This window comes from Acanthaster planci, linkage group LG05 (assembly GCF_054643075.1).
Source record: "Acanthaster planci isolate LZ-2023a linkage group LG05, COTS_SCS, whole genome shotgun sequence".
NCBI classification, from domain to species: domain Eukaryota; kingdom Metazoa; phylum Echinodermata; class Asteroidea; order Valvatida; family Acanthasteridae; genus Acanthaster; species Acanthaster planci.
Window position 1 is genome coordinate 22,583,515 of NC_141781.1, and position 14,448 is coordinate 22,597,962.

The following is a 14,448-nucleotide window of genomic DNA, read 5'->3' on the forward strand; positions in this document are numbered from 1 at the left end:
TAGATAAGCTCATATTAAAATACTTTGTATTTGGTTACTCCCTTGTACATGTAGTATAAATAAAAGTAATCAAAGGCACTCTCTCTCTACAATTAAAGGCATACTCTCTACCCTGACAAATGACTTTTCTAACTGAATTGTTAATTTTCCAATGAGTCCTGGAAAAAACTGATGCTAAGAGATTAAATACCTGAGAATTGACTCCTTTTCATCTTTGATGGTTTGGCCTTTTGCTGCTCATGAGGGGGTCTTTTTGCCTTTTCCTGGTGATGCCCCTAGCTATGCTTGTCTACTCTTCTTAGAAACCCTGCTTTTTTCCTGGGAGAACAAAGATACTTGATTTCTCTTTTGTAACATTGAAGAATTCATTATTTTCTTAAACATCCGTGGTTAACTCAGATATGAATCTCAAAAGGAGGGATTGTATTTGGATTATGACCAAAGATCCCAATTATGGAAAAGTTTGGATTATTAAACACCCTGTTTTTTCCTACAGTCGCCCAAGAATATGTATGTCAAGAATATCAAGCGCTGGGTGATACCATTTCTGGAGAGGTGTGAGAAACAGGCTCCTGGACAAGAGAAGGAGTTGATGACACAATATATGCTGACCATGGCTAAGGTGGGGGAAATTGCTGTCTTTCTCACAAAGACTGTTAGAAAACCAGCTTTGAACAAAAAGGTTATACTTCTTACCGCATATCAGCTAATGATAGAAACTCAATTCTAAGCAAACTGAATCACTAAAATTGAAATGTGTGTAAAAGAAAACAGTTTTTTCCACCGGAAGTACTTGTCTTGCTGGGAGAAAATCCTCATTAGATTAAATGAATTTTTTTTTTGTTGCCAACAGGAGGATTTGACCAACTGCGTGATGATATTTGAAAACTCAAAGCCAACGGTGAGAATAGTCAAGAAAGAATAATCCCATTCTTTCAATTCTAGTGAATTTCTCTAGTTATTTTATGTGCAAATGACTCTACATGTAGATGACCAACCACCATCTGTAACCATAAGGATAAATGTTATTTCGTTTAATGTGCTAGTTTAGTAGTTGGTTATCAGCATAACAAAGTTTGTAGTGGATAACCTGGCTTTTACTCACATGATTTGTTTTATTTGAACAGATTCCAAATGGTATTATCAAGGAGAGTGACTATTTGATGAGTCTAGCGTTGCAGTGTGTGTACGCCAGTGATCGGGATGACCAGCTAAGTCATTCCCTAGCCATCTTGGATTGCATGCCAAGAAGAAGTTTCGGGTAAGGTCCTGCACACACAGTGTGAAATAAAACGGGCAATTCCATCCCGACCAACTCTTCCGGTTCTACCTAAGGGGGAGGTGTAAGTTTTATTGTTTGCCTCTGTCTAAGGACTCTTCTCCATCTCTCTCAAATCAGGATGCAGTCAGAGGAGATGTCCAACCTCCATAACCGACTGGGTCATCTCTCGGACCATCTCCGAGCAGCTGAGATCCTGATCAAGCATGACGTTCCCAAGCCTCCGCGATTCATACGAGATTCTGAGACAGATGAGGACCAGGCCAAGGCATTGATGATCAGACTGTCCAGGCAGGCAGCGAGAAGGTAAGACAAGGAACTGTGCTAAACGTAAATAGTATGAATGGGTTACCAGCTAAAATTTCTTACAATGTAAATTGCTTGTCACTGGTATTTAGCTGGTATTTGCCTAGCAAATTAATTTTGCTTAGCAATCTTTTCCACCTTGCAGACCCATCATGCAGTTCATCTCCTCAGAAGTATTAAAATGAAGAACTGCAGAACAAACTCTGACTGATATCATACATGTACGTGTATTTCATGGAGACGCAAAGAAATGTGGTTCATCTGCATGTGTGCTTTCCTCAACTAAATATTCTGTGCTCAAAGGGTCAATGCAGAATTTTATGCCTGTGCTTCAAAACCATAAACAGCAGTCGTTAGATCTACATGTATTGCCACTGCTTGAAATCAGTGCTGGTGTCACTCAACCAATGTAATTGATATTGATGATGTCCATTGATTATCAGTCATCATATCTGAGTGGATCCTAAATTGTGGATAGTAAGACACAATTGAAAAAGACCCCCACACGTTTTCTGAATGGTTTATTCAAATTCTTTGTTCCCATTTGATATTTGCCTGTTGCCAGGAAGTCACCATTGAATGCCGGGGATTGGAAACAACTTCTGAGGGATATGTTGGAGCTTCAACGCAAGGTCTACACCTGCTTGGAGCCTCAACTCTGCTACGAGGTAACAGAGGTTCACAAAATCATCTGTGCATGGAACTTTTCATCAAAGTATTGCTTCATGTGTGCTATTTACTGTGTGGAAATGAATTCTAGGGTTCCAGTAATGTTCTCGCTCCCTCCAAATGATGTTTGAACTTCTTGTCAAAATTTAGATCATCTTGAAGGCTTTGCATTTCACCGTTTCAAATTTCTCACATTATTTCCACCTGCACAACTGCATTCCTTGCATTTTTCAAACAGTTCAGAATTTGACAGCTCACGTTACCTTAATTTGGTTGATCGCCAGCTGATTATGGCAGAATGAGATTGATAGTGCATTTTGCTCAGCTGTTTTTGCTTTGTTTTCTTCTATTTGCCATCCTTAGATTTACACTGAGAGCTTACTGGGATCCAGCTCCCTTTCCAACATCCAGCTGGCTGGTGAGATGCTGACGCGCTCCTCTTCTTCCTCTCAAGACCCTGTCTCCACCTCTGGTGACCATGGTGGGATCGCATCATCTGCAACATCACGGATCAGCTACAAGAGGTCGGTGGAGCTGGTGCTGTCAGCAGCTAAAGAATATTTCAACTCGTCTGCTGATCTGATGGATTCTTGCATGGATTTAGCCAGGTTAGGATATTAAAGAATCTCTTCTTGGAAACAAGTCTTGTAGCCTAGCTGTTGTGGCTGCCCTCTGTTTCTCAGGCTTGAGAAGCCAGTCTGTTAGCCTGGCACTGAGGTGTGCCTTATGTCTGTTTCACACGCAGGTGTTGTCTTCAGCTGTTGCATGACTGTCCACCAGGTGTGCAGGAAGAGTTAGATCTCATAGCTAGCTTGGCTCTTCTTGATGACTACAATGTCTCCATTCTCCCTTTACAAGGTAGGCTAAATAGGATATTGAACAAGGCTATAGAACCTCAAAATATCTTTTGGAAATAATATCAAATAAAACACTGTGATTTTAGAAATCTTATTTTAGAGAGCCTTTTTTTTTCTTATGATTGAAGTTGGATTGTAGAAGACAAAAATTGTAATATTGGATTTACCATTCAATGATTAGCCTTGACCTCTGCAAACCCTTCAATTTGTTTGTGAGATGTCTGCTCTTGTAAGCAAAAGGTTGTGGGTTTTCATCTTCAACTTCAGTAAATTTGTGGTGTAAATTTCCTCTAAAGTTCACAGGAACTTTGCTTACATTGCTAATCAATTACATATTCAAAGGATAAACGTCAAATACTCAACTTTACAACACTCAATCCAAAAAACTTCAATCAAGAGATAATGGTTTTATATCTTGGGTTCTTTTTCAGTGAGGTTGTGTGCAGATCGTCTGGAACTTATCCAAAAAGTTTTGTCATCAATGCAGAGCTCCTACAGGGACTCAAAGCAGGTACAGAAATTCATTTATCCAGTCTTGAAAATAGCTGTTTTCAAAAGCTCTATTCATTACAAATGTTGCATTTTTTTGCCCAAACTGGAATGTGGATATTTTAGTTTCTACCATGTAAAAGTTTCAATTTCATTTCAATTCTTAACTCTACTAAAAAAGGAGAAGTGATTGGCTTTACCAGCAATTGAATTTCTGTTTGTTAAATACAGCTTCTTCGTCTAGCAAAATTATTACGTGTCTCGGGTACCAGTGAAGTAGAGAGGAAGGGCCAAGTGTTGTTACAAGTTGCTGAGGCTGCTTTGGCTGCTGCAGACTACCGGGCAATGCACCATACATGCATTGAGCTGATACAAGCAGGTTATAGTCCAGGATGGAGCGTGTGCTACAAACTGGCCAAGGCTGAGGAATTCAGAGATCTCACCGCAAAGTGAGTCATTAAAGATTGTTGAAGATTATCATTTCAAACAGTCCATTGTGTAGAGTTTTAGTGGAATGTTTAACATTTACATTTTCTTGTTGATCATATAGACGAGAGCTGCTAGCCTTTTCACTTGCTCATTGTGAGGAGGCATCGCTTGAAGTCATCCTTAAAGCCAGGAATTCTTTGGAAATGCAGGTTGGAGACATGTACAACAATTTTTCCCTTTTGGTATTTTTTAACCATAAATCTCAAGGTGTTTTTACTAGAATCTTCAGTCCTTGTGAATCTGCAATACCTCCTTTGTACTTAATGTTTCTGGAGCATCTGTGGCCACATCAAATTCTGTTAAACACCTGTCATACCTGCTGCGGAGAGGTTTGGGTCAACCTCAAGAAAGCAATTCTCACTTCGCACACGATAGTGACCTTTAACCTCTCTCATTGTACCTAGATATTGTGTCTGTCAGTAAATGTCCATTCATCATCAAGTGTGCCAACAAATCCTCCTGCAACCTCTGCTGCTGATGATGATCATGGTGAGGTTGCTATGGAAACAGAAATTGAGACACAGCCATTACAGGTAGCGCTATGGAAAAAGAAAATTAAAAGGTTAAATATGAATTTCATAGCCAGTTGAAATGAGACACCACCTGAGAAGAAATTTAACCCTATTTCCAATTCCCAGTCCAAATCGTGAACCAATTTCATGGAGTTCTTGAGCAAAACTATCTCAGCAAATGTCAGCTGAAACTATTTACAAGTGTTAATCATAAAGAATTTTGGTGGGTAAGCAGTTTTGGCTAAATTAATTGTTTCTTTGCTTATGCAATTTATGTGTTTTTGTACAGAGCAGGTATGACATGCCAAGATTAATGCCATTTAGTTCTAACATTATGTTTAAGTGATGATACTAATTCCTTAACAAACTCAATTCCAATTAGTAAAATATTAAAAAGGTTTTGTACCTAAATTATCCAGCATGAAGATCAGACTGTACTTCAAGCCGCTCTCGGCAAAACCACAGCCAAGACCAGACAGGTTTTGGCTGCCACAAGCACTACAACCAAAGCAGTGCTGGCTGCGGTCGGTGACAGAAGATGGTGGAAGGACACATTGAAGTGGATGCGTCCTCTGGCTGGAGGCAGCCATGGTACAGAGGAGGAATATGGGGTCAGAGGTGAAGGGAATGTCAAGATGGATCATCATGGTTGCCATCCGTTTTACAGGATGGTGATCGATAATCATTTTGTTGCAATGGTAAGTCTGAGGTTTTGCTGCATTGTTTGAAGGGTTTATGGCTACAGATTTTCTCTTCATTTTCCAGTATATGTGTGTGTCTTCCTTTAATGCAAAAATTGCACACACAGTGACTTGTTATTCAAAATCAGTTGGCAACCGATTTTCTCTTTACATGTACTTTGGTTGCCTGTAAAAAGATGAGATAACCTGGCATATTTGTTTCACAAATTGGTTAAAGTGAACTTTTTGCTGATATCATCTCGGTTAAATTTTGTTGATGATAAGAGTGAACATGTTCCCTGACCTATCAAATCAGTGCTAAGACAAGCCTGCTTAAAGTCTACTTTTATATTTCATTGCTGATTTTGACTTTTTTCAGGAACAGATGAATTATGGGCTATACCGTGAAATGCAGATTGACAGGACGCCATTGAAGCTCAGTCAGGATCTCTTACATGCTGGATTGATGGAGGGAACCAGTGAACCTAATCTGGTTGCACAAAATGAAGGTTGAGATTGCCAATTTTAGTCATTTTTGAAATGAACTTTTTGAACGTTTCTTTTCAAATCAGTCATTAATTTAAAACTTAACTCTGATGAGACCCTGGTTTGAAGCTCCAATATGTTGGTATTTTTTGCAGTTTTATTACAAGCAGCACTGGAAGTCATGACCTTTGACCTCACTCTTGGCCTTTGCTATTTGCTAGCATTACCAAATGTAAGTACATGTGTTTGGTTTAATGACCAATAATGCATGCTTTTGACATTCCCAGAGCTTGTAAAAATACAAACTTGAAATTTTTTAAGCAATTTATTTTCTCTTTTGAACAGCCTTTAGATGCCGAGCATTGCTTTGAGCAACTTCCACGTACTGCCATGACCCTACAACTAGCAGCCTATTACTATGCCCTCCAAATCCATCACTCCGCCCACCCCAGTCAAGTCACAACCCTCGACCCCGCCTACCGCCTGACCCCCAGTAAGCTGATTGATCAGGTGGTGAGTCAGGTGACTGGTGATAGCGGCCGTGATTGGTCGGAGGAACAAAAGGGGTTGGTGTCTCAGTTGCAGCATTACGTGGAACTGTTGGCTGATTTTACACAGGCCGAGGCATTACGGGCTTTAGGAAGAGGTGAGACGCTAGACTAGACTGTACTGCGATTTGTACGACTGTCAAGGGCAGTATGTGGCTTAGTTATGTTTCTTGAAGGTGTGACCTGGTTTCAATTCTAGCTTGCCTTGGCAGGCTTGGACTTGGCTTGGCTGGGAATTTTGGTTTGGTTGGGTTGGGCTGGGCGTGGCTGAAAGAATATTTGGTTCAGTAAGGATGGCTTGCAATGGATGAATTCATTTGATTGGTTGAGTTAGGTCATATTTCTGGTTTAGTGAGATGGGTGTGTATTGAGTTTGTTTTCAGTTTCACAAAGTCTGAATTCTAGTTTGAGTTGTGGTTGTGTTATTTCAATCATTGTGTCCAATCGAAATACTTTCTTTGGCAGGTGTTGATGTCGCTAGATTCACACAGGACAGCAATTACAAACATGAAACCATTCTTGGCCTTGCAATGTAAGTTGGTCAGTTGACTACATGTAGCAATATGTAGCAATCATTCTAGTTAAGGAAGCCGTCTGCTTAGACAAGTTTCTATTTTTTTCAACAGGTTTCATAGTCTGACTGATGCTTTGGTCTCTCAGAGAGAGGATTAGAGAATGACAATGAATCATTAAGAGGAGTTCTTTTTAGAAAAATTCAGTTGCATTTTCCGCCTGTTTTGCTCAAAATGACAGGACAACAGAAGAGGAAGTGTACAAGCTTTCTGTCTCGTTAGCTCAGCGTTACCAGCTGCCACTGTGGGAGGTGTACATGACTCATCTGGAGTATCTCTTCTCAGATAGTGGGTGAGTTTGTATGCCTGTGCATCTAAGACGAATGTCCAAAATGAGACATTAGCTCTGACGTGGCACCATGTTTCCACACAAGTCAAACTGTCAAATACTATATGAAATTTTAAGCCTGAACATTGTTTGTTTTTATCGAAGGATGCACAGATGCTCAGATACCCTGGAATTAGTTGAGATATATTCTCACTTTCATATCACAATTTGGTAGAGTTTGTTGATGGGTTAACTGAGCATACTTATTTTTTGTTTGGTTGTTTTGGGTTGTTTCTTTGAAATGTTAAATCTCTTGTTTTTGCTAATTGTGAGATACATAAAGTTTCATTACAAAACAAAGCATTAGAAATATTTATGGGGACTAGACAAGGGCAGAGTAAATCAGAGATATTCTTGCAGTGATCTGAATTGACTAAATAATAGGAATATCAACCTTATCCTTATACAACAGCATGTCAACTCCAAAACTTGAAGAGTATGTCACCAATGCCAACATACTACCTACTTTGGTCTCACAACCGTCAGACTTCTATGATCGTCTCAATCTCTACGTCTTCCCAACCATAGAGGGCAATGATCACAACCGCCTAATTTATTATTACTCACTTCTCCTGAACTGTGGGTCAAAGGCCAAAGGTGATTCAGTGACCCCCGAGATGCATATTAAATCACTGAAGAAGTTGAAAGCAGCAGCTCCAGGTTTGAATTAAACATTTTTAGAGTTAATGTCATTTGTATTTGTTGCAAAGCTGAAATTTTGTGTGTTAAAGAAAAAATATGCCAAAGTCTTAAGCTTTGCTTTAATTAACATTCTGGGTTGTCTGTTTGAAAAGTTGTGGTTTTTCAAAATAATTTCTTGGTTTTCTTATTTTTGTGCTGTAAAAAAGGTTGATATGTTTTTGTCTGCTTTTCTTGAAGTTAACTTGATGTTTAATCTTATCATTCCAAGGCAGTTATGACAAAAAAATTATCATTGTAAAGGAAACAAGTTGACAAATTTGCAGGTAATTGATAAAAGTCATTGGGGACAATATGTACTGACCTATGGCCTTAGTGTGGCATGGTCATGCTGTTTGACACTGATGAATATTCATGTTTCTTGGTATCAGGTCTTGATTACAAGAGTTTACTGGACAGTCAGAATGACCCGGTGGATGTGATTGGGCCAGTGTTGAGTGGATCAAATGTTCATGTTATCGCTAAACTAGCTGCCAAGATACCACTACAGGTAACACAGGGTAGTACAGGATTATGACTTGGTACTCTTGCTGAGGCTTAGTATTAATTGGACATTGCTTAAAGATGAGGCCGTTAAGGCGAGCCTCATTTTGGCCAATATGGCTTCTCAGGACAGTGTTAATTTCTGTTTAATTGGGATGAGATAATGGAGAATATCTCCATTTCCTTGTGGACGGGATGCCAGTCCATCACAGGTTGTTCCCCAGCTTATGCTGGTACCCACTTCTACTCCTATCACAGAGAGGCAAGTAGAAGTAAAATACTTTGCCGAGGCACACAACCCATGGTCACCAGCTGGATTGGAACCCGACTCTCTGATCTTGACCCCTAAGCTGTTGCTACTTAGCCCCCTCTTTACTTTGAATCCGAATCAATATTTCTAAGAAAAAATGCATAGAATGTTTACTTATTTATAAAACCAAAACTTTGGTCAGCCAAGATCGGAAACGGCAAAAACTATTTGCTATCCACATTATCTGTCTTGGCGTCAGTTTTTCTTCCCCTCCTTAATTCATTCTTCACCAAATCATAACCATATCCACCTGTATTAACTTGGCCGTGCATTATTTTCTTTGCACTGTCAGGGTGGTGGCAATGTTTCTTCAAGTCAAGTGTTCCTGGCCTACATCATTAAGCTCTTCTGGGAAGGAGACCAAGGTAATAAGAGGATTCCGGAATCGACAGTAAGTCTTCTCTTTGATCCCTTCTAACTGTTTGTTCATCGTGTTTACTTGACGGGGTTAGCTTCTTTGGTCTGTCAGACCAAACTCTTTCAGATCCTTCAAAATCTACCGAGAGATGTGTAGGATATTGCATGATTTAGGAAGAAGAGTTCAGCCACACGAGACTTATTGCCCTTCGAGCTTGGACTTTCAATGTGTACATTACAGTGGAAGATTTGAAAGATTTCAGAAGATTCCATGCAGAGGTTTTTGTTAAGAATTTGAGTACATTTTACAAAGCTGACCGTGTTGGATTTGTAATGCTTTGCCGGTGTCAAGGTCAGTTTTCATCGCCGTTGTCATTACATGAATGGTAAGTTTGTTTGATTTTCCACCCTGGAGTTCAAGGCAAGTTAATCCAAGGAAATTTGTTTTCGATTTCTCATTGGAGTTCATGGGTTCACAACATTCGGAGGTAGCTTTCCTCGAGCTTGTTTTCTTTCACTACTTTTTATTAGGCTGACTGGCTCCATCGATATGAAGCGTGCGGTGAGTTCTTTGCCCGTCTTGGACCAGCCGATTTCACTGCATTCATTGCGAATGTCGTCTTCCGTGAAAAATCCATCCAGAAGGTTAGCAGAGCAAATCAAATGTCAGTAAGAAATCAACGAGGTCCTTTTTCTGTGTACAGTGTGGAAAAGTTTTGACACAAAATAAAAGATAAATGAAACAATGAGGGATGTTGTAATTACAAATGAAACAAATGTCATGTTTCAGAAATATTTCAGTCCAAGAATAAAGCCTTAGATTTGTTTCTGTTATTTTATGCGTTGCATTGAGTAGCTAACTAGTACTTACTGTAAACATACAGTTCTGTCACCAAACTTTGGTTCAGAATTTTTTGCAAAAATTCAAAATTCAACAAAACTGTAAGTTTTTAATAATTGTTTTGTACCTCTTTTTTGACCAGTTGCCATATTCTGTGGCCCTATTGGTCTAGAAGATAATTCTGTGTATACCTTTTAAGCATAAGTAGTGTAATCAGCATGTTTTGTCACATAAACTAACTATTTTTGGACTTGATATGTCTTTGTCAGCTGGACCTTGAGTGTCGTCAGAACGTCGCCAACCGAGCTTTAAAATTCAGTCGTCAGCAATCCGGGAAGCACAAACTAGCTGCAGCAACAGGGAACTTCACCTTAGACTTAGCCATGGAGAAACTTCAACAGTATGTCTGTCATCTACAGAGCTTAGAGTCTGAAGGCGTTCAAGCTCTCATACAATATGATCAGGTGAGATTCCTGTGATTCCTGAGATTCCTGTGATTCCTCTTTTTTCTAACATCTTCAGAGTTAACTGAAAGTTTTAGCTATAGCTAATTGTTACACACGTGTTTATGGGGAGTGGTTGCAGCTGTTAGTTGTGGCTGCCATAGGCAGACATGTAAGCTCTTGCGAGTGTATACAATCTTTCACCAATCTTTAAACTAATGATAGGGTTATCTACAACTTTATGGACATCAGAGTTCACCTCTCAACTGTGTTTTTTTGAGACTTAGTTGATGATAGTCTTTGTTACTGACACTCTGAAATCTTCAAAAGTCAGTCCTACATTTTTGTTATATTGCTAACATATTGAATGAATGCTCTCTGTCTTCCTGTAACAGGAAATGTCAACAAGTTATACTGTCAAGTATGATCTGACCCAGGGTGACCCTGACAAGGTTAGACATTGTTGTGTATTGATGAATTTGAAGATGGAACCGTTTTTTTGGGTACGGCTTTTTACAACTTGCCAGCATCTAAACTTGAAGTGGAAGTTACTGTATTGTCTCGCTAGTTCAGGAGAGCAGGAAACATGAATCTTGCTAAATCTTTCTCAAAGAGAATTTATCGTTGGTTTTCCTCTTTTAGCTGCGTACTTTCCTGGTGGACCTGTTGAGTGGCGGCGCAACCCTAGAACTCACTTCCAGACTTCTCAAACTGGCATCCCTGGACCGAGCGACGCCATTGTCTGCCATCCAGCACACCTTGCAGACCTTACTGAGTCTCCTGAAAGGGGAGAGTGATGGGGCCATGATTGGGGCGGAGTTGAAAGAGGAACCACTGGACATGATGGAGGTGGTACTGCGTACAGTCAGCAAACATGAACAGCAAGGGTAAGACAAGTGGAGACTTGATACATCTCTTTTTGTTCTCTGTTCTCTGGTCGCAGTACCAGAGCCTAGATCAGATTTTACAAGCCTGTGTCAACTGTACTATGTGATGTAAAAATTTGACTTGGAATGGAGCACTTGAACACTGTTTGCCTCAGAATCTTCAGTAATCCTCTGTGGAATTTTGGAGGAATTTATAGGATTGAGACAAGTTGAGACCATCCGCTTCTTTGGTACATGGGACTTAACACCCTTTGAAAGTTAGCGCACAAAGAATGTATCACAGTAGAGGATTTGTAAAGTGCTTATTACAATGGTAAAGGAATTAGGTTTGATAAGTTGCTGTATGATATTACTGAAATCTATGATTAACCTGTCCACATCTATTTCGATTGTAGTGGTAAGATGGTATCTGCTAGTCAAATTCTTGACGTCTTGAGACCATTCTACAGTGATAGTGCCATTGATGCTAAGCTACGCATTGATGTCTTACTGATCCTGGAAAAGGTACACCAAGCAATGCTGCTCTCTATGATTCGTTAAATTTGAGATTTTGGTTCCTGTTATGTATAGAACATCTTCAGTTAGGGCACACACCTTAATTTCACAGTTGTCATAATGTTTACCAAAAATGGGTCACTTGGGAGACATTCTCATAAAAACGTATAAAAACAAATATTTCCTAATCTGATCTGAACCAAACTTTGTTTGTTTTGAATTTAGACCCTAATCTATCATTTCTCAAAATTTGGACTGCAAAATTCGGCCTCCTGGTAGATTGGGCATCAGGGAAACATTGAAATGTCTCCCTAATGACCCATTTGTAAGAATAAAGATTAAACCAATTATAAAAGTTATTAATTTTTCCCAATTATATTCTGTGCAGACTTTTGAGCTTGGTAAGGAAGAGGCATTGTTGCTGCTGTTCTATCGTACAGAGGCTCTCGTCTCCTCCCTCTGGGAACAACAGGTGACTCAAGCTTTATGTTTGTTGAAATGAGATTATAATTTAAGTATCTTCAGTTTGTTGTATTGATCACGTAGTTCCTTCTCAATTCGTTTGTGTGAAGGTTTAAACCAACCTTGCAGTGATGAGTATTAACAAGGCAGAATTTCTCTGATATCTTGCAAAATAATTACACAGCGATAAGAAAATATAAACATCTATACCCTTGAACCATATATATGCTCAGTTTAAGAATTTTTTTCTAGAAATTGCCACACTTTGGCTGAATTCCTCCTAAAAAATTTTAATGTTTCCACTGTTCCCACTATACTTTTAATTGGGAATATTTTTTTCTTTGAGGTTTTGGTCCAAAAATGTGTCCAACTCCAAGGATGGAGTTAGTTTGAATCAGAGGCTAGACTGGCAAGCTTGCCACTGCTTGAATATGATTTCATAATGTGAATATGATTTCATAATGTTCCAAAGGGACTTTCGTTGTGTTACACGTTCGGAACAGTGTTACTCATTTGTAATTGCTCGTGTTGTTTGTAAAAATCCTCCAGGTTGTCGAGGCGGATGTAGCTACAGAAGATGCTCGTGATAAACTCTTCTCATTGTTGCTAAGAAACAGTCACTCCATGGAGCAGCTGGTCACGTTGTCACGGTTACTACAGCAATGGCCGCCACTTCAGAGAACTGAATTAAGGTACGGAAATTGATTGAATATGTGTGTGGAGTGTAGATAACACTGTGTGTGAAATACTCAAGGGGACCAAGGAAGGACATACTGTGTGTGTGTACTGGTTCAGGTGTGCAAATATGGCAGATTGTGTTTGACCAATTTTCATCTGAATCTGCACAAAACATGTAGCATCTTGGAAAGGAATGTACCTGAGTTTGGAAGCACAACAGAAATAGTATTCATATAGTATAGTATCTTGATGGTATCACAAATAACCATTCTGAGCAGTTGTTGTGGATTGTTGTGTTGAAAGTTATACATGTATGCTAACTATTTTGTAAAAAGAATTTGCAACCATTGAAAAAAAATCCTTGAATTCTGTATCTCATTAAGAAACGAAGCAGTTACAAATCTTCTTAATTAGCTGTCTAATTCACTATGTCAGGATTGTCTCAAACATTTACAGATCACAAGATTTTTGTTCAGGCTAATTATGTCACAAGTTAAACATCTTTTGTTCCCATAGCGACGGTCCTGCCCATCATCCGTGGGTAGAGTTGTTAGTTGCTTGGATACAACATCCAGACAGCTCTCTGCATGATGACACTCTGTTGGACCTGTTTGAATACTTTCACATGTATAGCACCATCACGACAGAGGTGAGGATTTGTCGGAATGGCCTTGCTGATTCAAAGGTCGAGTCTGGGTTCATTAAAAACCAAATTGCCTGTTAGTTTGATTTATTTGCCAGTGGGGCATGATTCAGTTCTTGCCAATTTTCAATCCTGTTTTTTGCCCAAGTTTGGGGGGCAATTAGCCCGAAGTGAAGTCTTTTCAGAGCAAGTATCTTTGTGGTCCTGGGGTCGATTCCTCATCAGGACAATATTTACAACCACTGTCAATTTGGTCCTCAGTTGTTCCTTTAAGAAGGGCGCGGTTCATGTTGAGTGCTCAATTAGTATAGCTGTATTTAATGTGTTCCAGGTTCAAATGCAGTCAGTTGCATAAACATGAGACATTTGATTACTTATGTCCAAGTTACACAAAGTGAACATTGACTCAATCAAGTTGTGAGTTTAGATAGAGGAGTTCCACTTTTTTTAAATATAAAAAAGAAATTGCACCTTTTCTAGATCTGGTTATCTCGGGCTTTATCTTGGCGTCCGTAATCAATTTCCACTACTTACTGTGGGGACCAAATGAAGTTCTTCAAACCCTAATATCATTTTAGACAAAGAGATGTTTATGCAGGCAAAGAGAGATTTGCCTTAAACTCGAAGGTGTTCACTCAAGAGACTCAGTGCCTGGAATTTGATGATTTGGGTAACCCTCTAGGGCTTCTACCCCTGACCATGAACAAAAAATGATTGGCTTTGTTTGCCATTTTACTTCAAGTGTGTTGAAGTCTTGTACCAAGAGCTGGTTGCCCAGGGCTCCATGCTGACAGCGATGAAACTCATCCTGATCACCAAGGATACCAGACTCTATCCAGTCCTTCTAGATTATTTGCATCAGGAGAAGCAGGTAAGACTGGGTGGGCTAGACATCGCTTGCAGTGACATGTACAAGCCAGTCTGAGATGTCACAT

At 39.5% G+C, this 14,448-nt stretch overlaps 1 protein-coding gene across 1 annotated transcript in view; it reads left to right on the forward strand.

Annotated features, from left to right (window-relative positions):
• The window catches only part of nbas (NBAS subunit of NRZ tethering complex), a 53,254-nt gene that overhangs the window by 37,144 nt on the left and 1,662 nt on the right, over nt 1–14,448 (forward strand). Inside the window, exons 28-56 of the mRNA XM_087136884.1 lie at nt 497–622; nt 854–901; nt 1,128–1,261; nt 1,400–1,585; nt 2,151–2,253; nt 2,618–2,862; nt 3,000–3,112; nt 3,543–3,622; nt 3,832–4,049; nt 4,151–4,238; nt 4,494–4,622; nt 5,021–5,299; nt 5,661–5,790; nt 5,923–5,999; nt 6,113–6,413; nt 6,781–6,847; nt 7,069–7,179; nt 7,628–7,875; nt 8,286–8,404; nt 9,000–9,098; nt 9,596–9,709; nt 10,175–10,369; nt 10,744–10,800; nt 10,991–11,235; nt 11,631–11,739; nt 12,119–12,202; nt 12,742–12,884; nt 13,387–13,519; nt 14,256–14,384. Of these exons, the coding sequence (XP_086993010.1) occupies nt 497–622; nt 854–901; nt 1,128–1,261; nt 1,400–1,585; nt 2,151–2,253; nt 2,618–2,862; nt 3,000–3,112; nt 3,543–3,622; nt 3,832–4,049; nt 4,151–4,238; nt 4,494–4,622; nt 5,021–5,299; nt 5,661–5,790; nt 5,923–5,999; nt 6,113–6,413; nt 6,781–6,847; nt 7,069–7,179; nt 7,628–7,875; nt 8,286–8,404; nt 9,000–9,098; nt 9,596–9,709; nt 10,175–10,369; nt 10,744–10,800; nt 10,991–11,235; nt 11,631–11,739; nt 12,119–12,202; nt 12,742–12,884; nt 13,387–13,519; nt 14,256–14,384 (4,110 nt within the window). The remainder of the gene's footprint in view (nt 1–496; nt 623–853; nt 902–1,127; nt 1,262–1,399; nt 1,586–2,150; nt 2,254–2,617; nt 2,863–2,999; nt 3,113–3,542; nt 3,623–3,831; nt 4,050–4,150; nt 4,239–4,493; nt 4,623–5,020; nt 5,300–5,660; nt 5,791–5,922; nt 6,000–6,112; nt 6,414–6,780; nt 6,848–7,068; nt 7,180–7,627; nt 7,876–8,285; nt 8,405–8,999; nt 9,099–9,595; nt 9,710–10,174; nt 10,370–10,743; nt 10,801–10,990; nt 11,236–11,630; nt 11,740–12,118; nt 12,203–12,741; nt 12,885–13,386; nt 13,520–14,255; nt 14,385–14,448) is intronic.